Source organism: Pezoporus occidentalis, unplaced genomic scaffold (assembly GCF_034315485.1).
Source record: "Pezoporus occidentalis ecotype Australia unplaced genomic scaffold, CSIRO_AGI_Poc_V1 ctg30, whole genome shotgun sequence".
Taxonomy (NCBI): domain Eukaryota; kingdom Metazoa; phylum Chordata; class Aves; order Psittaciformes; family Psittacidae; genus Pezoporus; species Pezoporus occidentalis.
Window position 1 is genome coordinate 5,080,921 of NW_026914941.1, and position 27,680 is coordinate 5,108,600.

At 40.6% G+C, this 27,680-nt stretch overlaps 1 protein-coding gene across 9 annotated transcripts; it reads right to left on the reverse strand.

Moving 5' to 3' along the window:
- Positions 1 to 668: 668 nt before the first annotated feature.
- ZNF711 (zinc finger protein 711) lies at positions 669 to 26,833 on the reverse strand. 9 transcript variants are annotated; one of them, XM_062627465.1, is made up of 11 exons: positions 26,685 to 26,825; positions 21,978 to 22,569; positions 20,662 to 20,753; positions 19,031 to 19,135; positions 16,956 to 17,486; positions 9,279 to 9,437; positions 6,856 to 7,002; positions 6,119 to 6,256; positions 4,693 to 4,740; positions 3,997 to 4,140; positions 669 to 3,523 (listed from the first exon to the last, which is right to left on the reverse strand). In XM_062627465.1, exons 4-11 carry the CDS (start codon positions 19,107 to 19,109, stop codon positions 2,346 to 2,348), a joined length of 2,424 nt encoding a protein of 807 aa, XP_062483449.1. In that variant the 5' UTR covers positions 19,110 to 19,135; positions 20,662 to 20,753; positions 21,978 to 22,569; positions 26,685 to 26,825; the 3' UTR covers positions 669 to 2,345. The 9 variants fall into 9 exon arrangements, with proteins under 9 accessions (XP_062483449.1, XP_062483451.1, XP_062483452.1 ...); XM_062627467.1 differs by lacking the exon at positions 20,662 to 20,753 and having other exon boundaries at positions 22,421 to 22,569; XM_062627468.1 differs by lacking the exon at positions 20,662 to 20,753 and having other exon boundaries at positions 4,105 to 4,140.
- Between the last annotated feature and the right edge of the window lie 847 nt (positions 26,834 to 27,680).

Sequence of the window (27,680 nt, forward strand, 5' to 3'; positions counted from 1 at the left end):
ACACAACAACTTTCATCACTTCGAGTTTCTGAATCCTACAGCCTCCTCCTCTCATTGCTGGGCATACCAAAAACAGAAGCATAAACAACAGCCAGGTGAATAGCTTCAGGTCTGCATCATCTCTGGTTTTTAGTACAAAACCTGAGTTCACTGGCTAAAAGCCTGCTTGAAGCCCCCAGTGAGGAGCTCACTTAATATTGATTGCACTCTCTTCTAAAAGCTTTCAAAGAAATGACATCTATTACTGATGTCATGATCCAAACACTCTAAAAGAGAGGGGAATTAAGAGCAATGTTTTTAGTGTTCCATTTTGCAAGCTGTTCTTATTACCCGGACAGAAAGACAAAACCTACCTGGCTTTCCCCAAAACACGCGAGAAGTTTTGTGTTCTCTTTACTTGAAGGAAAAAATGTCCAAGGACTGTCAGTATCACAGCTGATTATTCCAGAAATAAGCACAAACACAATACCTGTAACTTCAAAGGGTTAAAGTCAAACAAACCCCGGCAGTCTCCTCTCAACTGTCTGATAAATGTACCTCAAGTAACCTGTTTGCTTGGAACAGTTATTGCATATTCACTAGTGAGTAACACGATTTAACATATTAAGCAAATTTACACAGAATGAGCCGTTCCTGAACACCATAAATGAAAAGCAAACTCCAAAATATTTGGAGTGCAAGAGATGCGTTTTATTGTATGCCCGTTACGATGAGTAACACATTTAGAAATCATAATCCCACATAACAGTGACACTCTTATTTTACAGCGTGTACATCAGTTTTTACAGCCACAGAAAACACGGATTTTTCTAAGGAGATTTCCCAAATTTAACTTTCTGAAGTTTAGAAATATAAAAAAAATTTATTCTCAAGGAACTGATTCTCGTCTGGTGCAAAAAACCAAAATATGAACAGTTCTGAAACACAAAGCCACAATATAGCATGAAGTTACAATTTATCATGTGAACAGCTGTGTGCAAACATGAAGCAACTAAAAAAGTAAAAAATACACATTATATGCATAACATTTATGAACAGGTTTTTCATTAAATAGCCCTAGACCAGCTTGTTATATTAAGCGCCATTTGATTCGCAGCATGCTAACACAAAGCATTGTTTAAAGGGATGCATATTTTAAATGTATACACTGTAAACTGAAGATCCACCTCCAAACTCTAGTGGCAGCATATTTCTCTGGTTAAATACTGCATATATACTTTCTTACAGATTGAAAATGCATGTTTATAGTATGGTAGAGACTTTTGTAAAGGGTTGATTAAAAGGTGCAATTTCATGTCTATATGGAAGATTTCACATTAGGAGGCAGGACGACACTCGTCGTACCAGTTAAGAACACTGCCCTAAAGAACTTCTAAGTACTCTGAATGTTAATTAACAAAATCTGACACTTTTCAAGTCTGTTTTCAATGGGTTTTTTTAGAGACGGTTTTAAAGTAGCGAGGAAAAGAATTCAGTGTTGGGTCACAACACTATGAGCTGCATCCGTTTTAGCCTTGAGGAAGAAAAAAAGTCAAATCCAAAGTTAATTTTGTTCTATGTGCCATACTGAACGACATTCAACTGGAGATTCAGATAAAAAAGGGAAATTATATACATACACACCTTTAACCCTAGCACCAGAACACCACCTCTGAGACCATAACATAATGCTATATTTTAAACATCATATCCTGCAATGAAATAGGTTAGCAGCTTTGAAACCATTAAAAATTTCCTTGTTGGACCTAAACTAATACAGGAAACAAAAAAGTTTCCTAATGAAATGTCTTTTTTTAAAAGAAACCCCCACAAAACCCAAAAGAGACCCCCCAAATTGACCAGTTCTGGAATTTAATTCCTAGGCACGATTTTAAAACGTTATGATCAAGTAACTGGCTAATACTCTCCTTTCAAAACTGCACAAGAAGTTAAGACACGGTCGCCTTTGCAAACAGTTTGTAAATAACCCCACCATATATCTGAACTGTGTTCATATTGGAGACAAACGCTGTTACTGACAAAATGGGTAACACAATCACCTTTGTTTTGTCTTCTATAGCTTAACGACGTGTAATACTATTAATTTAAAGACATTCATCCATCTTTCTGCAAATTTAAGACATTCATCCATCCTTCTGCATTCTATAGTGCTCTTTAGGTTCTGATAAGCAACAATCATAGGGCTATGAGATCCCCTGTCAACCCTAATACTTTTAAGACTTTTAATACAAAGAATGTAAAGTTATGGTTTAATATCAAGCTTTGAAACCAGGAGAAACAGTTCATGAGATTTTTTTTTTCCCCAATTAGCATATCACAGTTTCTAAATTGCTTCCTTCTGGAGATCATATTATGGCCTCTTTGTGGTGCCTCATTATATGCTGATTTTTTTCGGATGGTCTACGGAACCCCTTTTTGCAATACTCACACCTATGTGGATAGTCCTTTGTGTGTATTGATATTACGTGTCGTTTAAAGCCTGACGCATCCGTAGTGCTATATTCACAATACTGGCATTGATACACTTTTCTTCCACTGTGGGTCTTCATGTGCTTCTTAAGTTCATTCTGCTGCCTAAATCCTCTTTTACATCTTTTGCATTTAAAAGGCAGGTCCTTGGTGTGAACTGAGAGGATATGCCCGCTAAGTACAAAAGGATCTGACGTTTTAAAGTCACAGTGTCTACACTGATGTATTTTTTTACCTTTATGGGTTTCACTATGCTTTTTGAGCTCAGATGGACGATGGAAGCCTTTTTCACATACCTCACATTTGTGGGGAAAATCCTTTGTGTGAACTGAAATAATGTGTCGCTTCAGGTCACTTGAATTGGTGCTCTTATGGTCACAATGTGGACATTGGTGAGTCTTATGCCCTTGAAATAGTTCTGTGTGCTGCTGCAGTTCTTTTTCATCTGCAAAAGCCTGGGGACAGTGCTCACACTTAAACGGTAGATCAGTCCCGTGTTTGGTTTTGATGTGAGTTTTCAGGTTGGACTGATCAGCACACCTGAAGACACAGTGCTGACACTGGTATGGCTTTTCCCCAGTGTGGGTCCTCATATGCTTTTTCAGCTCTGATGGGTGACGGAATCCTTTCCCACATTCCACACACACATGAGGGAAGTTCTTACTATGAACTGCAAGTAGGTGTCTATTGAGTAGTCCCTGCTCTGCAGTTTCATAGTCACAATATTTGCACTTGTGTAGCTTGGGCTCCTTGTCCCTCAGTATGAGTTTGTTAGAACTCAATGGGCTTGCTTCTCTGTATCTTCTTGTATATTCTGTGAACTCATGCGTTTTATCAACTTTATTTATAAGTTTATGGCTTTCCAGATGATTGTGGAAACTTACTTTTTTGTTAGTTGTAAAGTCACAGTCTGTACACTGGTACTTCTTCTTAATCATATGATCTGGATGATTCTTCATGTGCCTTTTCAAGAATCCTCTGGATTTAAATTTTTTCCCACAAATATGACAAGGGTAAACTGTTAAGGGCTGTCCATCAGGACCTATTATAACAGCTGTTTTTAAACAAACAAAAACAAGTTATGAAGGAAACAAACTTACTGATTAAGAAGTTTTAAATCAGCCAACTGCTGTTCAGATTCATGCACTTACGCTTGCAGCAGACAGAGAATGGTTCAGTAGTTTAAAAACAACCAATACACAGCACCTATAGTTTATGTAGCTTTGTTTTAGAAACTGCTCAAACAGACCAGCAGCATCATACATGCAGTGAATATACCCATGAGTAGGCTTTAATAGCTTGCCAAATTCAAATGAATTGCACCAGCCCTGAGTGTACTGACTCCGAACAGCAAAAATGATAACATTTTCTATTCGCAGAACTGGAGGGGGGAAGGACACAGGAAATACGCAAATCATCGTTTGTGCTTTTTAATTCTGCATCAGCTTAAAAAAACAGAAGAAAAGGAATAGTAATACAGGAGTAAGTGCCACTCCGTGACAATATGCATAACCGTACAGTGTTTACCTGTTTGCCATTGCCTGGCCTCTCCTCTCCTCCTTTTCTTGGTTTTTTGTTTTAGCACTCTATTAGTGCTAATGCTATCACAAATCTGCAGGTATTGTGTTGCATTACCGTTTTTGTTTTCTAATCGTGTATCCAAGTTATTTCCTAGAAACAAAAATCAGACACCATAAAAAACCTTAAACAACCTTTTTCTTTGGGACTGGTGACTGGAATTGCACAGCAGCATATCTACTTTTTGCAATGAACATACATAAAAGAGTGCCCATATAAAGCACTACCTATCTTTGCTGGCAAGAATCAAGAATGTAATTGTTTAAACACTGATTAATTTTCAAATCTATTCCTTGATTTCTCATACTTCTCAATGCATTAACTTCTTACAAGTTATGCTGTTTCCTTTCTATTCAACTTGGCTTTTCTTCTTAACAACTGCATTATCTACGCTATTAATTACAAAACTCTAATACTGAACCTGGCAGATCCTCCCAACTTCCCCACCCACTCTGAAGGCCTACAACACATCTATAATTGTTTTCATTTCAAAAGAGCAAAGAAAGACTGTGGAGCCCTTCAATATATGCTTTATGGATAATTTTTTGCATTAACAGATTAGAAGAGCTGACCCATAAACATACATATTCTCAAAGACAGCAAGTTAGATTTAATGCTGAACCAAGCACAGTTACATATTCTTACCTGCCGCTTGACCATCTTCGTATCTTCTGGGTAACCTTCTTTCATCTCCTGTAGAAAATGGTATTCTAGTCATTATAAATTAAAACTCTCTTTTTTAAAAGACAGTGGTTTTGAAAGTCTGATAAAGAGAGAAAACTAACTCAGCTAATAAGTAACTGCTTAACTGTATCCAAACGGAGATGTGCAGTTCATAGTCAGTTCAGTATTTTATAATTATGAGCCCCAGGGAATATAATCATATCTTTCCGAATAGCTAGTATCTACTAAAGCTGTGTTTGCATTTGACTGTCTTTCCTGCTTTTCAAATTAATATGTTTGTTTCTGCAAACTTTTAACCTCATATATAACCTTGTTTCTGGTTTGGTATCTGAGGTTATCTGAAATCCACTATTTGTTCTTGAGATGGAAGCACTTTATCTTTCTGGAGTATAACTAGGCAGATAAGAAGACTTATACCTTATCAGCCACTCAGCACCTATCTACATGAGACACTGCACAGTTTGGAGATGTAGAATAATACCTTAAGAGTATATTCCTCACTTTGGATTGAAAGTGGTTACTGCTATGTGCCAAGGTAGTGTAGTTCTAAACCACTTTATCAGCCCAGCTACTGTGCTCACAAATATCACACCAATGAATTTTAACTAATTTGCTTACATACCCCATGGATGACCCCACACCCTCATAATGCACATTTAACATGCCAAAATCCAAGAAAAAAAAAGAAGGAAACCGAAGAATATTTAGAATTTGCAAGACATCCTGAGAAGATGCTCCTACTACGTGAAGGATGGCTACAGAGAACAAATTGCCTTCTTAGCAAGACTAACAGGTTTAAAACAGTTATATAAACTGAAATTAGGAACTACTTTATACACTTACTCCTCCTATTCCCTTTCTGAAGTTTCTTCCCCTTCCTCCCAGCTATTGTGAAATACTTAAGGCTATTCGTAGTTTTTAAGATCTTCAACAGCCAACTTAACCATTAAACCCCATGCATTCTGTATATCTGAGCTGGAACCCAGAACAGTATAAAAATTCTCCTAACAGCTTTCCTTTCTACTCCATAAAGCTCAGCATTCAGCAATCCATTCATTATATGCAAGACAATCAACTACTCAGGCAATCTGTAACTGTCTGACAGATCAGCACTGGGAAAACACAATGATGTAAAAATTGTTTTCTTCACACTGAACTGCAAAAAAACCCGAGGACCTTGTGTGTAAAAGGTCATGAATGATGTCAAGATGATTTTTCATATGAGTTCATCAACTCCACTAACTGACACTGCTAAAAGATCAGAAGGAGCCGTTTCCAAACCTTTAGGACAAGGTGAGAGATTATCACATTTGCACAGAGATTCTGGAGAGTAGATCAGGGAGGAAATAATGGAAGGGATTCTCAAAGGAAGCATACAGATTCCTACCGTAAGCAGCAGCCCAAGCAACAGGGACAAAGGTTTTATTCACGCTGGAGTCTTCGAGCTGTGTGTCTGGAAGTGGCGTGGCTTCTTCTTCACCTACAATGACTTCCATATAAACTTCATCTGCTATTTCAGCACAGCCTAGATTAAAGGAGAAGAAAAAAATCTTTAGCTCAATTCTGCTCATCCTAAATTTTCCTTCAGTGAATTTGCTCCCACTTTGATTGATACTTGTTACAAATTACTTTTCTTCCTTTGGCATTTAGAATCACCACTTCCCTTAGCCGGCCACTGTTTACTCAGACATTCCTTAAAGGGAGAAAGGGGGTATCAATAAACACAAATCCAAACCAAATACCTACATAAATTCAAATATACAAACTTGAAAACTTGTAGCTGATGACATTTATTTACCACTTGGCCAGAAAGCTGATTAAACGAGGCAACTGACAGTAGGTAAGCAGAGAAATGAGAAATCTGACAGACCTCATTAACTTCATCCATGGACATGCTAAATTTACTATTAATAATGAAATGACTGCATACAGTATGTGCAAAGTGCATTTATCCACATCACTTTAATTATAGCCTGCTTTTTATCTTTAGGGAAGATGAGCTTTAGTTTTCTATTACTTCAGGCTGAAGAATCCTTCAGGGAAAATAAAGACATCCTTGGGAACGGTGTTTATAGTGTTGTATAAAACAGCATGAGGAACAAAAACGTTTCTTATTATGCTTACTAATATCTTCATCTTCCTGAGAAGAGTCCTTCACAGCCATGTAAACCATTTTTTCTCGCTGCATTCTACCAACACCTCCTTGTTCAATTACTCCAGCTACAGAATGTCCATTGTGAAAGTCGCTCTCTGTGACGATTTCTGTCCCACCTTTAATAAAAAGAAGTTGAACACACTAGGTACATGTGAACAAAGCCACTGTGCAGACTTTTTCAGATTTAAGTATGTTCTTCTTACGTACAACAAAGCTATTTCATAAAACTAAAAAATTAAATGTTTTTACATCCATGTCTGACATAAAATCATGCAAGTCTGGTATTCTGGAGCAGGTAAGGAAAAAAGGTCTTTCAGTGTGTCCTGATAAATGCAAGACTGAACAAGCTCTACCCAAGAAGGATCAAGAGCCTTTATGCCTCTAGCAGTGAATTGAAGCACAACTGGGAACATACATCTGCCCACACCCTCAAAAAATTGACTGAGTCTCATCTTGCTCCAAACACAATCTTTAAATTCTCTCGAGATGTGAACAGCCAATTCTTACACCTCTTTATCTCCCCAGATCCCATTTATTCACTTTGCAAGAACCGATTCTTAGGTAATTTTCCCTCATCACACGGGACCGAGGAGCACGTAACTTCATCTGGGGTCATGCTAGTCAAACCATGAGAGAGCAAATGTCATTACCAATTACTTCAACAATAAGAACATTATCTAGAGGGAAAGACTAGCAGGGATGTAAGGTGATGCACTGAATACCTGGAGACAACACAATCCAAAAAGTAACACATGAAAGAAGGAAATGAGAACACGGCCCACATGGTCCCACTCCATGTGACTAACAAGCTTTGGCTCACTGACTTGAACGGAGGCAAAAGAACACGCTCCAACCTGGAATTCGATATCAATGCTTGAGTCACGAGAGAAGTGGCAGATAAATATTGATGCTTAAGTCTTCCATGCATCTCAGGGACTGAACAGATAATAAAGAAGTAGAGAAGCTGCAGATATCTGCAGAACAAGCTAACAACTACACTAAGAGTCCTTGGTTGCTACTATGACTGGTCCTGATGGAAAATACTCAGCTAGGAGGATGAGTTCAAATTATATACGTTGATCCTTCACTCCCTGTGTCTGTAAACAGAAGATTTTGCCAAACATCCTTCTTCCAACTAAATAAGCAGCTCTCCCTCTGCAATCAACATGTGAAATTTCAGTTTTCCCAAGCTAGATGAAAACTGAGATAATATTAGAAACACTGGGATGGGTTACATCTCTGTGGAATACAGTGTTTGGAGACCGTCATGCTTTTGAAGGCAATGGTGAGAAAAACAGACAGTTTAACTAGCAGCTACCCCTATCAGTCATGCAACACAAGACAGATCCCAAGGAAGCAAAGGAAACACTTCATTATGACACTTTGGAACAGGTAGGGTAATTCTGTAGAATTACAAGAGAAATAATCTCCACTGCAAGATGCATATAACCTGTGATGAAGTAGTCAAGAGCACCTCTTCAACAGCAGTCGCCACTGCATGGAGGGCAGGAAGCTGGGGGGCATATGAAAAGATGAACTGCTTCTCAGAGAGAAAAAACCACAAAGGCATCATACAGCTAAAGATTTCCTGAAATAGCAGTTCAAGCCACTGGGAAAACTGCACCAGGATTGTTACTAATTGGAGTTTTTTGATCTAATCCGTTGCTCTGTCTCAAGTCCAAGATTTTCACAGCATAGCCAGGCCAATGCTACTCATCTATGGGAGATGAACTCCCTTCTCCACTCCAGGAAGAACAGTCAGGCTGATTTGCTCTGCGAATGGCTCTGGGACTCCAGGCCAGATATGTTCCAGTGCCTAAATGCAAACAGTAAATGGAACAAGACAGAGGTTTGAGCTCTCATAACTGTAAAGGAGAGTCTGCTTTTACAAGTTACGAAAAACAGAACATGGGTTAGCTGTACGGCTGCTTACAAAGCCCTTGAAGTGCTCGATCTTCCTTTGCAAGAGAACTGCAGAGCAACTCTGAGTTTCTTTGTTAGGTTTGGAAATGACTGTCTCTACAGCCCCAGCAATCTTCCCCTCTTTCTGTATCAAGGCCACCAAGGATTGTTCAGTAATTGCAATCCACTCTAGAGGCTTTCCAGTGCTGACACAGTTTTGCAAACACTAGAGAGAAGCAAGAGCTGGAAAACAGCTGCAGACAAGCAGCCAGTTCTATATTTAGGCTTTGGTTGCCTGAAAATAAATACTGCTAATTGAAAAAGAACTCAAGATTAATACAGTCCCAGTGTTTACCCCATATGGGCAGCCTCCATAAATGCCACCTTCTACAAGACATTCCAGTCAGTAGGTTACATGAAATTAAGAACAGATGAAAATACCCTGAAATACTCCACACTACTGGAAGAATACACAGAATTTAACAGGTACCTATTTCGACATCATCTTCAGCTTCAGCTTTAAATATGTAGACTTTGATGACTTCTGAACCAAACCCGTCATCTTTAGCAACATCATCATTTGCCACCTCAGTGCTGATTTTCAAGGGAGTGCTTCCTATATGGTCCAATTTTTCTCCAACATCATCCACTGGAAACATAAGAGAATAAAAATGAGGTTCAAACTTATTTTTAAAAGTCAGAGTAATCACTAGCATGATTTTCTCCACTACCATCCCCATGCACAGTAAAGGTTTCTATTCGTGAATAGCCTTTACAAAATAGTTAATCTCAATATACTTAAAAGAGATTTCAGAAGTTCAATACTCATTTTACTGCAACTCAGGAAACACAGCAAGAATTACAGAATGAAGAACACAAGAGGGAGCTTGTCATCAAAGCGAATGTGGTAATTGGTTATTTCTGAAACTATTACATTGAGAAAGCAAAAACGTAAGTAAAATTAAACACCTATCAAAAACGTTAAAAATTAACCCAGAATTGCCTGTTACAGTCCATGTCCTCCAAAATTTCACTGCTCTAAAATTTAGTAACTGAAATATGACAAGTGATGACTAGGAATATATTCCCAATGAAAGAAGTCTGCATCAAAAATCTGACATCTTCACTCTAAAAGAAATTATGATTCTATCCACTTTACTATTTGAAAACATATAAAGATTGTTTTTATAATACTCAGCTGATTAAAAGATGCAATGACAACAAATGCAAATACTAATATGTGAAACTGACTTCTCATTCTTTATGTATACAACTTAGTCACCCTGAGTTTTTGGTCTATATATTCAAAATGCTCATTTTATTTATACAACAAAAATTCATTCAAACTATTACAAGTGTAGAAGTAACACTATTTTGGTAAAAAGGGTAGTCACTTAGATAGCCATCCATATGTATGCCCCAAATTCCCAATGTGGAGTCCACTGAACTAAGCATCTCTCTGACATATGTACTGTCAACGCACTTCTCTCGGTGGATAAAATTAGCTCCTATGCAGATGGTCAGCACAAACCTGTGCAATGCTTAACACCCACTGAAATTCTATAAATAGGGGAGAATTCCACAAAATATAAACAAAATCTGAAATAAATACATTCCAGGGAAACAGCAATTTACTGCACATATAACACTGAAATATGTGCAAACTAGGTTAAAGAAAATAAATCATTTGAATTGTTATCACAGTGACAATGTTTCACAACCAAGAACACAGCCTACTCAATGGGGACACTGCAGGCTCTGATGACCAAGGAAAGGATGCCTGCAGCGCTTCCCAGTGCCCTCAGTGCAGTGGTGACTGCTCTTGAAGAGCTGCTCTTGACTACTCCAAGCTACAGTCTGGAGCACTGAGGTCAACTGGAGTTAGTTTAAGCTTCTCTTAATATTCCAGGCAGTCATGCGAGGTGGTTCAGAACCTGCTAGAAAAGGAGCAGATGCCCCTCCTGCAGCAGGGCAGGAATCCGCCAGAGCAATACCAAACTAAGCTCTTCCCACTCACAGAGAGGATTCCACAGAAACACCTGTCCAACACTATTTTTCATCCCCACACTGAGGAACCTTGTTTCTATTTCACATATCTTGGACTGCACCAAAAGAGTACAGAAGTTATTGAGGACAGAACTAGATATAATAATGTAGATACAAATAAGTATTTGGTTTTATTTTAGAACCTCTGAAAATTATGTATTTTAATGAAAAATAATTCCTCAAGAAAAGAGTTTGGGGTTTGTTTCTGTTTTTTTTTTTTTTTTTCCTAAATATAAATTAAAATTGATTCCAGCAACATCTCCATCTGTTAGAAGGTGACATGTACTGCATGGCCTTCATGTTACCTTGCAGGACGAGAGCACTAAGAATTACGAACACCACAGATAAGAAAGCCACACAGAGAACATGGCACATTCCTTTGATGCTTAAGTTCATCAGCATCAGGTTATCAGTACATCTTTATATCCAGTATGGGGGTGTTACTGCATCTGTTAACTGATATTTTTTATGCTGCCAGAATGGAGTTATTAGAAGACAGGATCTTGTATCCTCTGCTAAAAGGAAAAGGGAAGATGCTAAAACCTACTTATCTTGGAAAAAGTATTTCTATACATTTACTATATTTGAATTTATTGAAGACCTATTTTCTCTTCTGCATGGTTTTTATAAAAGTTTCTTATCTATGTTCTTTAAAGTGATACACATATACTTTGTTCTAGTACAGTGAACATTTCCACTGCACATGAGTCTCTGAAGGACTGGAGGTAACAACGTAGGAGTGATACCATCAACAGCTATATGACTAGACATGCTGCCAAAATGCAGAAAGAATATTTAAAGGCTGAGTGAAAGAAATCACCAATTGTAAGCTGTTACTGTAATTTTAGAATGGGTAGGTGGAAGTAAAGTTATTTTCAAATATGCAATTCAAGCAACACCTATTTCTTCTAAACTCATACATTTTATAAAGTTAAACACACAATCAGTTTAACCTGGAAAAGAAACATTTCTGTACTGGAAGGTTATTTAACAATGGCAACTTCCTAATGAACAGTAGAGTAACCACATGTATGTGGTAATAAGTTTTCTTTATGGCAAAAATCTCCAACTATTTAACTACTATTGAGTGACAATGAGTGTACACCACTATGTATGTGGTGAAAGAACATAAGGAAATCCACACAATTTTAGACAGTTGCCTTACCAGGACATCAGCTGCAATGCAGCAAAAAATACAGAGAGAAAAAAGGAGGATTTTTTCAATTTTACCATTTTATAAGAATATGCATATTCAGCCAAAACCAAAGTAAAATACGTGAATAGAGCATGGATGCTCACATGCTGTATTTTAATTAAAGCCCCAAACTTCAATATCCTTTAAAACCATAGGGAGCCATGGTTACTTCCACACCACCAAGCACCCTGTGTGTTTTCAAAGGTCTGCAGTCTCTACAGCTTAAGCTAAAGTAATGGAAACATATCGGGAAGCCTCTTACCCAGGGCCTCTGGAATCACTTTTCTAAAAAAAAAAATTAAAAAATTAAAAAAATTTAAAAAAAAAAATCAAAAGTGTAATATAACAAAATCTGAAAAATACAAACTGGACTGAGAAAACGATACTGATAGAGGCTGTCACTTGTAAGATGTTGCCTCTTGTTTCAAATACCTCAACAACAAAAAGACATTGAATCGCCAATTGCTATTGCTTAAATTGCTGTCTTACACGAACTACATTTCATGGATTCAATCTACTTCTTAAACACATTTAGGTAAGGGGAAAACAATCAACACAGCAGGACATGTGTAATCTTTGTCAAGTTCCAAAATAGTAGGACTATTTTCAAAAACAGATTCTAAAATATTCTATTATCAAAAAATACAACTTCAATCACAGACTGCTAACCCATCAGTGTTAAATTATGTGATGACTTTTCCCAGTGATAGTTCTCAGGAACAGGAATGCTTACTTTAGGTCAATGGAATATGAAAGTGTCTTCCAGATCTGACTCATCCGCCAGAAGCACTACATATAATATCTCGTCACTTAAAATTAACTGAAAAAACACAACAGAGAACCTTCATAAATATATGCTGAATCCTCCTAAATAAACAAGGTTTAAAGGAAAACTCAGCACACTTCCAATTTTCAACTTACCTTACTTCGCTGTTTTCAGGTGTGTGATGTCCAGATTCACCGTGGATTGCCAGCTCCCAATTCATGTGATGCCTCAGCATGCACTATGCTGGTGATATCACACCCACCATAGGAGCCCGTAGGGATAACATGAGGGCAAGATAAGTCCCATGGTTTTACATTTTTAAATCGTTTTCTAATGTCTGATGTACTTATTTTATATCCCATAGGTTACAATCTAGGAGTACTAATATAAAATGTTTAGCAACTTACGTAACACTGTATTGTAATATACTAAAAAGGAGGTGGTGGTGGAACAGTACCTTACCCCTAAAGGCCAGCTCCAGTGTTGTTCTTTGGTGGGTATGAGGTCACCAACATAGTGCATGCAGGGCCAGCACACGGATCGGGAGCTGGCAAGCCGCTGTGGGTCTGAATATCGCAAACCTGAAAAACAAAAAAAGGGTATGCTTTAAGCTACACGTGTCCTAACTCCTCCCTGGCTAAATGGGATGCACTGCTCCTAATTTTCCCACCTCAGTGTGAGATGGACCGGATTCATGATCCCCACATCTGCATTCAGAATTTCCTTTTTAAACAAGTATTCTGGATATTTTAAACAAGAGATCGTGCACATCCCATGGCATACGTTGTGAACGTATCAGAAATATTTAAGACTTAAATCACTTCTAAAGCTGATTTAAAAAAGCTGAATTTGTCTGCACTGAGAGAGCAGAATGGTGACAGTCTTCTAGTGTAAATGTCCTATTACAAAATCATACGCAGGTGATTTACACAACTGTCAAGAGAAATTTCTTATCTTCCAAGGAGTATTTACACAAAAATATAATTACCAATAGTGTATAAAACAGCTACATGGCAATGCCTTAAAATGGTGATAAATCAGCTTTCAGTATATTTAAATTGTAACTCCCAACAGAAGAGTAAGGTCAGTTAAAATTCCACATTCAGCTCAGCTTCACACCCTAAAATGTTTGTGTTCCACAGAACAGCTGGTGGTATTCCCTAAGAGCATTATCTGTTGGCTTATGTAAAATCACCCTTTCTAGATGCTAGATTTCATTAAAAGACAGCTAAGTATTTTGAGATTCTTATAAACTAACATTTTGATGTGGCTTACATTATAAAAAAGTTAAACAGTCCATATATATATATATATATACACACACACCCCCCAAAAGAAATAGGAAGGTAACTTTCTACAGTATCTACTGAACACATGACAATTTAAAAATGTAAGTAAATAAAAGGTGTTTTAAACTGCTTGATAAACTGAGGCATTTATCTATTCCACACAACAGATGATCTGCACAAACAAAACCATTCAAGTTGAATTTAAAAACATTTAAAACCCAAACAAACTTCCCCCAACTGTGTAAGATTAATTTTTGCTGAGAACAAATAGCTAGCAGGGATTTTGTTGTGTCAAGCTGCCACCCCCAGCATAATACAGCCTCAAAACTTAACAGAGGCAAGAGAATTCATCTTTATCAATGAACTGGATGAGGAGACTGAGTGCATCCTCAGCAAGTTTGCTGACACCAAGCTGGGTGCGTGTGTTGATTTGCCTGAGGACAGGAAGGCTCTGCAGAGGGACCTGGACAGGATGGATCAATGGGCTGTGGGCAATGGTACAAGGTTCAACAAGGCAAAGTGCTGGATCCTGCACCTGGGCCACAGCAACCCTGTGCAACATCACACAAGTGAGCGGCTGGAAACCTGCCTGGCGGAAAAGGGCCTGGGGGGGTTGGCTGAACCAGCTTGTGCCCATGTGGCCAAGAAGGCCATTGACATCCTGGCTTGTGTCAGCACCAGCATGGCCAGCAGAAATAGGGCAGGGATTGTCCCCCTGTTCTTGACACTGGTGAGGCTGCACCTTGACTCCTGGACTCACTTTGGGGCCCCCCACTACGAGAGACACTGAGGTGCTGGAGTAGGCCCAGAGAAGGGCAACAAAGCTGGTGAATGGTTTGAAGAATAAGTCTGATGTAGAAAGGCTGAGGGAGCTGGAGTGTTTAGTCTGGAGAAAAGGAGGTTTGGGGGGACCTTCTGTAACTACCTGAAAGGAGGCTGTACTGAGATGGGGGTTGGTCTCTTCTCCCAAGTAAAAAGAGACAGGACAAGAGGAAATGGCCTCAAGTTGTGCCAGGGGAGGTTTAGACTGGATATAAGAAAAATGTCTTTACCAAAAGGGTTGTCAGACATTAGAACAGGCTGCCCAGGCAAGTGGTGGACTTCTCATCTCTGGAGGTATTTAGAAGTGTAGATGTGGCATTTACTGACATGGTTTAGTGGTGGACTTGGCAGCGCTCAGTTAACGGTTGGACTTGCTAATCGTAAAGGTCTTTTCCAACCTGAACGATTCTGTGATTCTATGACTGCCTCAATTTATCTAAAATGATTACTTAAAATTCTAAACAATGTAGCTTCCAACCTTGAGTATTCAGGCATATCATGATAAGACACACATACACATATATATATATAAATCTAATTTGTTGAAAACTAGGTCTCAAACTGGCTTTGAAACATTGCAAAAGCCATTGACAGGCTAGAGAACATGTGACAAAACTACGAATGTACCAGACACAGCTGGAGTTATCAGGTAACTGTTACTGAACATTTAAGATGCTCTTGTCTAAGTGCAGCGGTCACCATTATCAATCAAACTTATCTATCTTAGAAGGAATTCCAAAGATGACTTTACTTACAATTACAAAGGTGCAGTTGGAAATACCGCAGTTACAGAATACAACTCATCGTAAGTACTCTGTCAGAAAGGAGGAATTTTTTCAGTGAAACAACTGACTTTAAAAATGGTGTTGCTTCATTTACAAACACACAAGACTTTTTCTGCTGTAGGTATAATTTGCTTTTAGACTGAGGGCTTTTTGGTTCTTTTTCAAAACAAGCCCCCATTTTTACTACTGTTAGTGACATATGGCATTACAATACTGATGAAATGATAAAAAATATTTGCTGTCCATCCCATATTGAACAAAAAAGACCAAAAATATATTTTGCATAAGGGACATAAATAATAGGAAATACTGAGATCATTACAATCACCAATGAGTCATGTCCTCTGTCTTGAAAGTTGCATTAAATGCAGCTTGCTGTGAACAAGCTGACACTTTGACACACTTGGTATTGCCATTTTTTTAACATGTTGCTTCTGACTAAATAAAGCCTGGTTTGACCTACTCACGTTTCAATAACTCATTTGCACAAGTCAAAAGTCTAAAACTATCATACATTTTCTCAAACTCATGTGATAATAAAACCTTTGTGTATAACTTAATCACTGAAGAAATGTAAGATACCTAAGGTCCTTTCAGTAGATCTCACTCCATAAGTAATATAGGACCATACAGTTTCCTCAGAGTTGAATGCTGCATGGCAAGTGAAATGAGTAGCTACTTTCCAGTGTTACAGAGCCAATCAATTAATACATACAACCCTTCAATGTCAAGTTCAGTCCAGAACACCACAACATGCAATAAAATGCCCATTTTCACATGTAATACAGCTAAACAAATGTTTTGTGGGCATGTAAGAGAAAACTATGTGTCAAGTATCTTAAAAACTGACTTCTTTGTTGGATCCTATTGATTAAACCCAACACATTATTTTTACAACAATCCATGTAACACAGTAATATACCTGTGTATTTACAAAAAAAAAAAAATATTATACTAAAAATACGTGGAATGTTTAACTTTGCAATGCATTTGTCTTAGTTTTCAGGAATATCTAGTTTCAGAAACAGACATACACACACATTCACTCAACAGCATGAATGTCATTCTTTTTCTTGCTGTATAAATTATGATTTTTTCATCATGAAACCCCAAATCCAGGCACCAAGAATTAACTGGGCAACAGACTATTATTTGAGAGTTCCAGTACACAATGCAGCAAGAACCAGTTAAGAGGAACTTCTCCCCACCAGACCACTTTCACTTCAGATAATCTCTTGTTCATATCTACCTCTGTTTAACTTACAAGATATCATTAAGTAGTCCTCAGATGTGCTCTTGCCATCATCATCGTCTTCTGTTTTTATAGTCACTGTGGAGCCAGGAACAGTACCAGCTGCTTGAATGACTGCTTCAGAATCCGAGTTCGTTACGAGAACTTCTTCTGAAACCATCGTTGGTGAGTTGGCTCCTGACACAGAGTCTTGCACCACATGCTCCAAATGTCCATCAGGACCCGTTACAAGATCAGCCACAAAAACCTGATCGGGAACTCTAACCGTTTCTGTTATTAGATCAGAAGTCAAAACATGATCACTGGTATCTAAAGCTTCTTCAATAGCAACATCAGCTTCCAAAACAGAATCAGGAACAATTACACCTTCTGTTACAACATCAGTTTCAGTGATGATGTCAGGTCCTTGGACAACTTCAGCTGCTAAGCCATGATCAAGAGTTATTCCATCATCGGTAACAACATCAGAAACTAGGACAGCTTCAGGAACTGATACAACAATATGGTCTCCATCAATATGAGCAGTGCCAGCCATTCCAGCCACTATGAAACAATCATGAATGAGGAGAAAAATGTTAAAATTATTGCATTAGCTATTAGTTTATCCATGGAATAACTGTATAGAGGAGTTAAACACAGATGTACAAACCTGTTACTTTTCAACAAATCACAGTTTGCATTTCACCTGATAAAATTTATCCAAAGCAGCCTGTATTCTTTAAATTAAGAAAAACAAAACACGCACTTAAGACATAATGTGGCGTTTGTCCCAAATTTAGGTTTTACAATGCTGATATGTTAAAAATGACAGGCCAGTTGGCAACTGCACCTTTTTTTTTTTAAATCCCAGTTAGAAAATATTTGATTACAGTAGTAACTTGCACCTTCACAGAATTCCTGCATGACATGGGAAGTGCGGTGACAATACATTAATTGCTGTTACAGCACAAGGACCCCCATCCTTTAGACTACATGGGCCTCGATAGAAAACTACTCAGCTGTATGCAATGCTTGTAGTACAATTTCCAGCAACTTGACACATTGCAAGAAATGGCTCTAAGCAGAAACCTGTTTTTCATTAAGAGACTTGACTAGCCAGTCACATTTACACACTACTTCTCTATACATAAAAAAGAATGCAGTGAAAGATTTTAACACACACGTAAACAGAAGTTTCAATCTTAATGAATAAAACATGCAAGAAAATGGTTCTGATCAGAATGAAAAAAACTTATTCAGCATTGTACTGCAAATGCAGTTATACTGGTACACTGAGGGATGTTAATTCACTTTAGAACAAATACATGGTCCCCTCCCAATACTTGAGAAGGACTGTCATCTCTTGTCATAATGCAGAAATGGAGATCCACAAAGAAGAGTAGAGATTTCTTGGTGTCCTTTTTCTAAACCTTCAGAATTGCTGAGGTTATTCAGCACTGCTTAATTAGGAAAATAATTTAGAATCAAATTTTCTTACGTCAGCACAGTCCCAGGACTGATGTTCTTTACAGAAGACTTCTAAGCACATGTGAACATGCAGATTTAGCTAAATTCGTAAACTCATATCTACATAATGTTATCTGTTCTCACACAGACAAAGCCATTACTTCCCACCACATTTACTGAAATACCCTAAAGGAGACAGTAACCAATGTAAGCACACAGAAGCTTGAATGCTGGTTACATGCTGTACTGGATTGTATTTACCTCTCCTGTATGTTGGAGATGTAACAACTAGTCAAGATGATTTCATGATTTCAAGCAGAAGCACACACCCCACAAAACTGGTCAGCTCCAAATAACATTTTATGTCTCATCTAGAGCACTTTGGGCCTCAGACTTAACTTCCTTTCCCCTCCACAGAATTACTTCAGTATTTTGGAATAAGTGACTATTTCAACATCAGCAACCGAAGTCTACAACGACATAGTATATGCCACTTAAATCTTTTACTGTCTCAAAAACGTCATGCAAATAGCAATATTATATTAGTCAGCTCTACATCTTGATATTTATAAACATTTAGCAAACCCCTGAAAAAATAGTTTTGATTTTATTAATTATTTTTTAATAGTAAAAATGCTTACCAAAATCCTGCATAATCATAGTGTGAGGCATTTTGGATTCTTGTGTTTGCAATCCAAGACTTCCACCACCTGGATCCATAGTCAGCCAAGATCATTCACAGACAACTGCAACAACAGCAAAACCAGATTTTACATTAAACAATGTTATATTGTGTTCATCAGCTTTACTGGATTAACATGTCCCCCTGACAAACAGAAAGCAGCATTTATCAAAGGCTTAAAGAAAAAAGCATGTAGTACTTGGTACAATTCACTTTCATTTATTCTTTTGTTCTATATTTTTGACCTAAAATCCTGAAAATGTTTCCATTCATAGGCAGTCCTATAGTAATCAAAAAGAATTACATGTGATTGAAACCAAACAAGTCAGTAATTCGTGGTCAGGACTTAAAAGTTTTTTTTATACAAGTCTTTGGCTACTGCCTGGCCTAGAACAGTTCTGCTCATATTCTATAGAATTTAACTGGAAAGTGCTCCTAGTTACCCTTCAGCATGCAGAGGTACATGTTTCAACATCCTTTGTTTCTAGGAGCGGTAAACACAAGAAATGCCTAAGCTGTCAACTTCCCCACTGCAAACTGAACATTTAGATATGTTTCCAGTTTTCTGGGACTGAAATCTCCACAGAGTAACAGCCTGGTAACTGACAGCAAAGATCTCACCTGCAACACCAGCAGCAGGGTCAGGACACAGGAACAAAATATAACACATTAGTAAAAATGAACCTAGTCACAGGTAACTTAGTATCTAGAAGCAGAAACTTTGTCAAGAAGCGAGTTAACTTCGCCTTAAACTGTAGCTTGCTACAGAAGCAATACAAGTCAAGAGATCAGTAGCATGTACATGCCCTTACTAGCTACATGCCTTACTGTAATAACATATATTAGCAACTGTGCACAAAGAAGTCACTTCTGCTCCACCCCTGTCTCTATATACTCTTTAACTAATTACCAAGACTGGTGGTTACAGTGTGTGGAGCTACACCAAAGGAAGTGGAGCACCATACTGAGAGTATCAATTTTTTTTCCTAGTCTTTCACAATTTTGTAATTATCAGATATTTCAAAACAAATTCTAATGTGTACACTTAACTGGATGTTATGTTTAATTACAGGTAATTATAAGTTTCAAAAAAAGCCTGCATCATGGGCCACATTTCTAAGAACAAAATGCTCAAAGCTCATTTCCCTTCCAGAGGCTGCATATGAACCCCCCTACTGCATGAAGAGTCTGACAGAATGCCCGATAGAAAATTTAATCATTAGATTTGCATGCACAGTGCAGAACTACCCATTATAACACGCAACAGCTAAGCACAAGAGAGGCCAACTTATTTCAATGTCTCCACTGCCATGATACTCACTGAAGAAACGACAGTGCTCAACAGACTTCAGGGCTGACACCCCAGTGTTAGGACTGCATTATCCATATTGGTTGACATTTCATTTCAAAACTGTCAGGTTTTTCTAGAAATCTTATCTTCCAACACTGTCCCTTCTGTGCTGCCTCGTTTCTGCTGCCAGGGAAAGCTGGTCCTATGCAGCTATCTGCAATATCCCTCTAATAGAAAACTGAGCTTTAAAAGCTACTGATAGAAAAAACCCACCAACTCTTGGTAAGCTTCCCAGTTACCCTTTCACTGTTACACCTTCACCTTTCTTTTGTTTCTGACAATTGCTTTGCTGCTTTGGCTCTTCTAATGCCCCTTAATGCTTTAGGGGCTTCTATTTTCAGATTTCTCTTTGTCAGACCTGCCTATTTTCCTCAATCATTTAAAATTACACCAGTTCCTCAAACCTTGCCACACAGCTCTGACAGCTTTACTCTGAGTTTTACTTCTGAAATTCTCAGTGTCATTGAAATGCAATTCCAATTATTCCAATATCTAAGAATTTCCACACATGGAGAGTAAATGTTGAGCTCACTGAACTCAATTTTACCAAGATCTCCATTTCTGGTATCATCTGTCTTGAGGGTGCTGCATCTCTGCTGTAAGGCAGAGCTACATGAACTTGCTTTCAGAGAAAGCATGTAACAGCTGACAGAGCGTTTCCATAAAATACAGGAGAGAAGGATAAAATAGGATTACTCCATGTTATTTGCACTGCTACTAAATTAAAGTGTGTTGAAGTGTGGGGATTCCAAATTATTTCCAACTTGCTGCAACCCAGAAGACTTTTACACAAGTTCTCAGTGGAGATGAAATGACTGCATAAAAGCAGCTACAGGAGCGTACAGAAGAAATCTCCAGCTTAAAAAACCTCTGTTGCACAAGACTGAAATCTTGTACTTTTCTGCCCTCTCATAGCCAAGAATCAGAAATAAGTGGAAGTATCACACAGAAGATGAAGGTTTAGGAGTTGTAGGAAATGAACAGAGTAAGAGCTCAAGTAAGAACTGCCTGGTGGGGAGATGAACAGGGAAGTACAAATGCTTCTAAGAGCAAGTCCCCAAAATAGGGTACTTTCACTGCTGTACCACCAACCTTGATTTTGCTCTTCTGAATCTCATAAAAAATTGCCCCTATCTTATTGCAAGAATGTCTTTAACTCTGTGCATCTAAATCCAAAATACACTAGAAACCTCAAGTACTCTGTGGTACAACCTATTTCACAACCCCTCTGCAATGAAATAATATCACAACAGACTTAAGCACTAACATAGTCAAGCAAGGTGAGTAACAAAATAAGCCAAGCTGTCATAAATGGAGTTAAGTGCCTGAAGTCTCCGAGACACTTTCAGGCTAGAACCAAAGGACCCAGAGAGCCAGGACCTAATGCAACTCACACTGTCGCACTAATCCATAAGTAAACCACACTGCAGTAGACGTGACATTAATTTCTCTTAAACATGAAGCTCTATCAGTTACAGGCACAAGAGTCCACAGTAAAAGACCTAAAAACTGAAGGGAGTCAATTACTACATTTATGGCAACACTCATGGCTCACCAGAACTGACAGCGCTGGATCCTTGGCACCAAACCAAGTTGCCATTGCGAGGGAGATGCTGGCACTCTGTCAGTGCCTAGGGTCACGCTGCACAGGGCTGACCCACAGAATCAGGTGGTCTCTACTGCGTCAGTCCAGCACCAGGCAGTCTGCGCGTGGAAACCGAAGCTCCAGATGTTGTTCAAGCCAGGCTGGAGGCCACCAAGATGAGATGATGTGAAAAGTCAGTTGTAGTGCTACATTGCTTTACCTCCTTTAGCATGACCATGTTAAATGCCTTTGCTCCAGCAGGTGATGCAGAATTCCTATTCTGTGCAGGCCACGCCACAAATGCCAGGTGGGTACAACTCTGTCTTTGGGGGGGGGTTTATATGAAAAAATACAAAACAGGGTAACAAATAATCTTAAAGGTGAGAAATGTGGAAAACACAATCCATGCTTACTGCATCTTCATTGTCAAGGAAGGAACTGAGCAGATCATTCCTTCTTTTATACTCTTCAAATCCTCAAGCGAAGGAAGCAAGAAGTGGTCCACAATGATGGTAATTTCAAGAAAAAGTCACGGATCCACCCCAAGGAGGTTTCAACTTAACTGAGAATACAAAAGAACCAAAGAACTTGTATCACCTGGTGTCACTATCATCCTTTCCACATTGTCTCCATATATTGTTTGATCAAACCTACTTCTCTCAAATTGTTACATCAGCAATACTAACTCCTGGGGACAATGACATAACACTCTTCTTGCAAAGCCAAGGAATTCCCCAAAATCATTTCTCAATAGTGCCGTAACAGAGTAAGTTAGGTCCATAGAGCAGCCAGTACTATAAAAACACAAGTCAAATATTATCCATGAGGAAAACAGTCTAGGATTTAACCAACCCAATTCCAGCCAGACAACCAAATTTCAATGTAGTTTTAGGCTTTGGCTAAAAATCAAATTATTTCACATTTGCAAGAATTACAGAGCAGTTCCAGAACCTTCATGCAGTGCTCCAGCACTCCTCAATTATGGTCACAGCCATCTGAAACTCTTAGGGTAGCTAACAAATACTTGCCGTTACAAAATAATATACAGCTCTGGACCATGACTGCTAATTTAATATTGCGATTTCAGAACTAATGCAATCCTTTACAATTTCCAGCCTTCACACTCAGGTAATCCTTTTTTTCAACATAAATGGTTATGAAAAATTATCTTAAATTACATCAATCTTGGATTACAGAACAAGCTGCGCTTTCCCTTCTTCTCAATAAGCAGTCTAATTTGTTTTCAGATTATATAATTAGATGCCCAAACCTATTACATATTATGCTACACCGAAAATTCAATGCAAAGACTATTATTTTAACTTAAATTAGAATTTCTGCAAGGAAAGCAAATTATCATTAAAAGGAGTATTCTCCTAGTAGCTAACAGAGCTATAAAGAGGTACAGCTATGGGATGGCACCTTCTGTGCATGTAGTACTATGAATACCTCAGACTTCCACTAAAACTAGAGATGGGTGATGACACACTAGCAAAGAACATGCTGAAGCTGTACCTCAGCTGATGCAGCTGGTATCCAACCCTCACTTAATCATACCCTCAATGCAGACAAAGGACAGAGTTTCATTAACTACACAATCACCAATTTCTTTTTCAGATCTACTTTGGGGTCTTAAAGGAATGCAGGGACAGAAAGAACCCCCCTTGCTGCTAATGCTGGAACAATTAACACCAGGTTATGCCCACGGTTCTCCTACAATTGGTTGTTTCTGCTCACAGATTGCAGCAGTGCAGATGATTCAGTTTCACACAATATATGCATGCAAATCCTATTACTGGAAACAGCAAAAAATGTAGTACAGTGATTAACTGTGGTTCTACACCATGTTATATACCCACACAATAGAATAAATGTTTTTTCATGTTTTAAAAAGGACTGAGAAATAAGGCAGAAAGCCACAATTCGGTATACTGTCAAAAGCCAAAACGTACCCATATACCTCTTGCCTCTAACTACCAAGATCTCAAGAGTTTTTCCTCTATATTCTCCTTCTCCTTTGTGTATTTAAAGAAAATACCACAAAAATGCTTTACCAGCATCACTCACTAAAATAATCTTACAACATTCTATTTTTATTTTTTTTTTTAAATTATAGCATGCTATTTCGTACCAGGAAGAAGTACATCACCATCAGATCCCAAAATGAAGAATTTCACAAACCAGTTACTAAATTGAGACTCCAGGGTAGAATCTCAAGCCCAAATTTTTAAAGTATGTATGTATCTGAGAATGGTTTTCCTTTTTCTGAAAAGCATAGCTCTCTAGCTAGCTTCAGTTAGAAGCTATTTAGTTCTTTATGCCAAAGCTCTTCCTTAAACAAGACTCAGCCGAGACCACGCAATGAATTTTAGGGTAAAAAAAAGGGATATATAACCTCTTTGTCTCTGGGCAGGAAAACTACTGTAAATTACTACTGTAAATGGTGTTTAAAATTTAAAATCAAAGGTAACATTTGGCAGTTTGGCGTTACCTAAAAATACATAACAGCAAAACTCAGCTTAGAAACTTGTAAAGGCCCAGGCCCTTATTAACACTGCTCTTGGTATACGCAGTGATTTATTCTTAAGTTTACTCTTCCCATAAAAATATGATAAAATAACCATTCCTATTTTAATTTTAAGAAAGCTTTCAAAAATTGACTAATCTTTATCCAAGTATTTTAAGGAAGGAAGGGAAAACAAAGCCTCAGCACTCCCAGGTTAAAAAGAAAAGGGTGCCGTTCCTGTACCCAGGGGTACAGTGGAGCTCCCAGTCACAATGCTGGCTTACAGGCACTGTTGGCATACTTTAGATTTTTACAATATAACAAATATTTATACAAAATGCCAATTACAACTTAATAAATTTACAGAAGAGTATGTACTTAATACGTTCTTTTACATCTTCCAAACAGTGTGACATCCTAAACATCCTTTTTTAAATCTCCTAACCCTGCAAATGCCAAGCATCTCCCCAGTTCAGACATATAATTATTCCAGTATGTGGAGGGGATGCATTTGCACATCAAGCACATTTGCACGGTCAGCCCTTAAGCACTCCTTTCAAACAATGATTTTTTTTCTAAATAATTATGTCCTGTTTACATATAATAAAGGAAAACACATCAGAATTTGTCTGCTGTTTCAAATATTTGTAAGCTGCTTATGACATTTTAATTAAACCAAAAGGACCTCGCTCAGATACAGAGTGATGCAACACAATAAACTTAGATGCAGCTGAAAAATCCAAACCAGTCGTTCTCTAATTCTCTTATATTCAAGTTCAAGAAGAAAACAAAAGAGTTATCCTCCCCTGAAGTCACTTGAGGATTTTGGGGTTTCACCCCTAATTTTTAACACAGCAACCAACAGAAATGCAACAACAGACATCCTGCTTATGCAGAAATCTTCAGCAGAAGAACCCGATTCATGTAATAACGCGCAGGTTACCATAAGCCCTTCACAAAAAAAAAGACTGGGTATGAAAAACTAACATCTCCATTTTAAAGTCCTTTATTGTGTTCACCTATAAAGCATCCATGAAAACTTAGCACTCCAAATCCATTTAAAATGACAAAAGCAAAACCAGTGCACGAGATCGTGCCTTACTGCCCGAAAATACGCCTAAGGCTCTTAAATAAATTAATAAAATAGAATTTACATCTACGTGTTACATCCACAGCCGTAACGGAACTTCCCATAATAGCGACCACGGGAAGAGAAGGGCGGCAGCCGCATGAAGCACCGCGCAGGGACTGCCCTCGGCTCCAACGCCTGGACTCGCTATCCCGCCACTCCACCGGAGACGGCAGGGACGGCACCGCGCTGGGGCTGCGCGGCTGCGGAGGAGCGCGGAGCACAGCGCAGAGCAGCACAGCGCAGCGCGCGTGCTCGCGGAGCGGGCGCGCCACCGGGCGGCGGGAGCGCGGCAGCGGGGCGAGCCCGCGGTGCCGGCCGGGCAGCCCCGGTGCGGATCCTCTGCGCCCGCGGACCGCTCGGCGGCCGGCAGTGGGCCCAGGCACCCCGTCCCCGCCTGGAAGCGCCCCTCCGCACAGCAGGGAAGCGGGAGCGGTGCCGTCGCGCCAGGGAGAGGCGGCGGAGGAGGAAGGGGTGGGAACGCGGAGACAAAGGAGCCCGCTGAGGGCACAGGGCGGCGGCGCGGCCCCGGAACGCCGCCCGCTGCAGGGAAGGGGCCGCCGCGCTCCCCCCCCCGCCCCGGCCTCCCGTCGTTGCGGCGGCCCCGTCCGTGACGCGGCCGTGCTGCTGCTGTCCCGAGGCCCCACATCCCCGCCCCGCCGCCGGCGGGCTCGGGCGGCACAGGAGCAAGGTGTCCCGCGGCGGGCCGGGAGGCGGGGATAACCCCTGTCCCGGCGGCGCGACGGCCCGCGGGGCCGCAGCCTTCCCCGCCCCGCCGGCCGACATCTTGTTTTCCGCCATTTTCTGGCCGCCCGCAGAGGCCCCTCACCCGCAGGGTTAGCTGGCGACGCCCGCACCCTCCCGCCCAGCGCGGCAGCAACCGGCGGCGGCCGGAGCTCACCGACCCACCACAGGACGGCCGCGGCCGGGCCCGTCGGTGTCCGCGGTGGCGCTGGCAGGGCCCGGGCGCGGCCTGCGGCGCGGCCTAGCCGCCTCCATTGTGCCCACCCCCCGCTGGCCCGGCTCTGCCGCCTCGGCTCACCTGTGCGGGTCCCCGCGCCGGGCGGCCGCGCCGCGGGACGGGGCCCGGGGCGGGGGAAGGGCCGGGCCGCAGGACTCCGCCGCGCGGCGGCGGCCGGGCCTTGCTGTGCGCCGGGGCCGGGCCTGCACCAATCACAGCCTGGGCCGCGAGCGCGCGCGGCCTGCTCCCCTCCCCCCGCCGCCCGCTCGCCGCCGGCCCCGCCGCGGCCGCCGCACGTCACCGCGCGCCCCGCGCGCCGAGCAGGCGCACCCGCCGCGCGAGGCCGCTGCCCTCAGCCTGCCCGCGCGCCTGTGCGCGGCGGGGAGCGCGCGGCGCGCTCGCAGTGGGGCGCGGGGCTCGGCCGCGGGCACGGCAGCTCCCGCCAGGGGCGGCGCCCGGTGTCACCGTGCCCGCGGCTGCCGCCCCCGGGGCAGCGATGGGCACCGGCGAGACCCGCCCGCACCGCGGTGCAGGGAGCGGGACAGGAGCCGCCACCGCAACGGCCGGCGGGCGGTGAGAGCCACACAGCTGCGGAATGGGCTGGGTTGGAAGGGACCTAAAGCTCGTCCAGTTCCACGGGCAGGGACACCTTCCACTAGAGCAGCTTGCTCCAAGCCCCGTCCAACCTGGGCTTGAACACTGCCAGGGATGGGGGCGGCCACAGCTTCTCTGGGCACTCTCACAGGGAAGAACTCATCTCAACCTCCCCTCTGGCAGGTTAAAGCCGTCGTGTCCCCCCCCCCCCCCCCGTCCTGTCCCTGCGTTTAACTTCCTTCGAAGAGAGATCAGCAGCTGCTTTGGTTGTGCTTTGCAAGTATCTTTAAGGCATTTAACGTCCCTGAGTAGCAATCCTTTCGTGCAGAATATCCAATCTGCTCCTTAGCTGGCCCTTCGCAGACAGATCCTGTTGTATTTACATACTGCGTGATGCAAAGGCGACATTAGATCTCAGTATGCCCACAGTGGGGCTCATTATTTTATGCAAATCTGCAAATAACTGGCAAATGACAACTTTCC

Bases quoted from the DNA above. Each gene is read 5' to 3' on its own strand.
- ZNF711 (XM_062627466.1), bottom strand. From the start codon at position 19,109: ATGGATCCAGGTGGTGGAAGTCTTGGATTGCAAACACAAGAATCCAAA. The intron at 7,003-9,278 runs GTACCTGTTAAA...TTTTTATTAAAG, and splicing joins TGAAGATGATGTCGAAATAG to GTGGGACAGAAATCGTCACA. The intron at 4,141-4,692 runs GTAAGAATATGT...TTTTGTTTCTAG, and splicing joins CGAAGATGGTCAAGCGGCAG to GAAATAACTTGGATACACGA.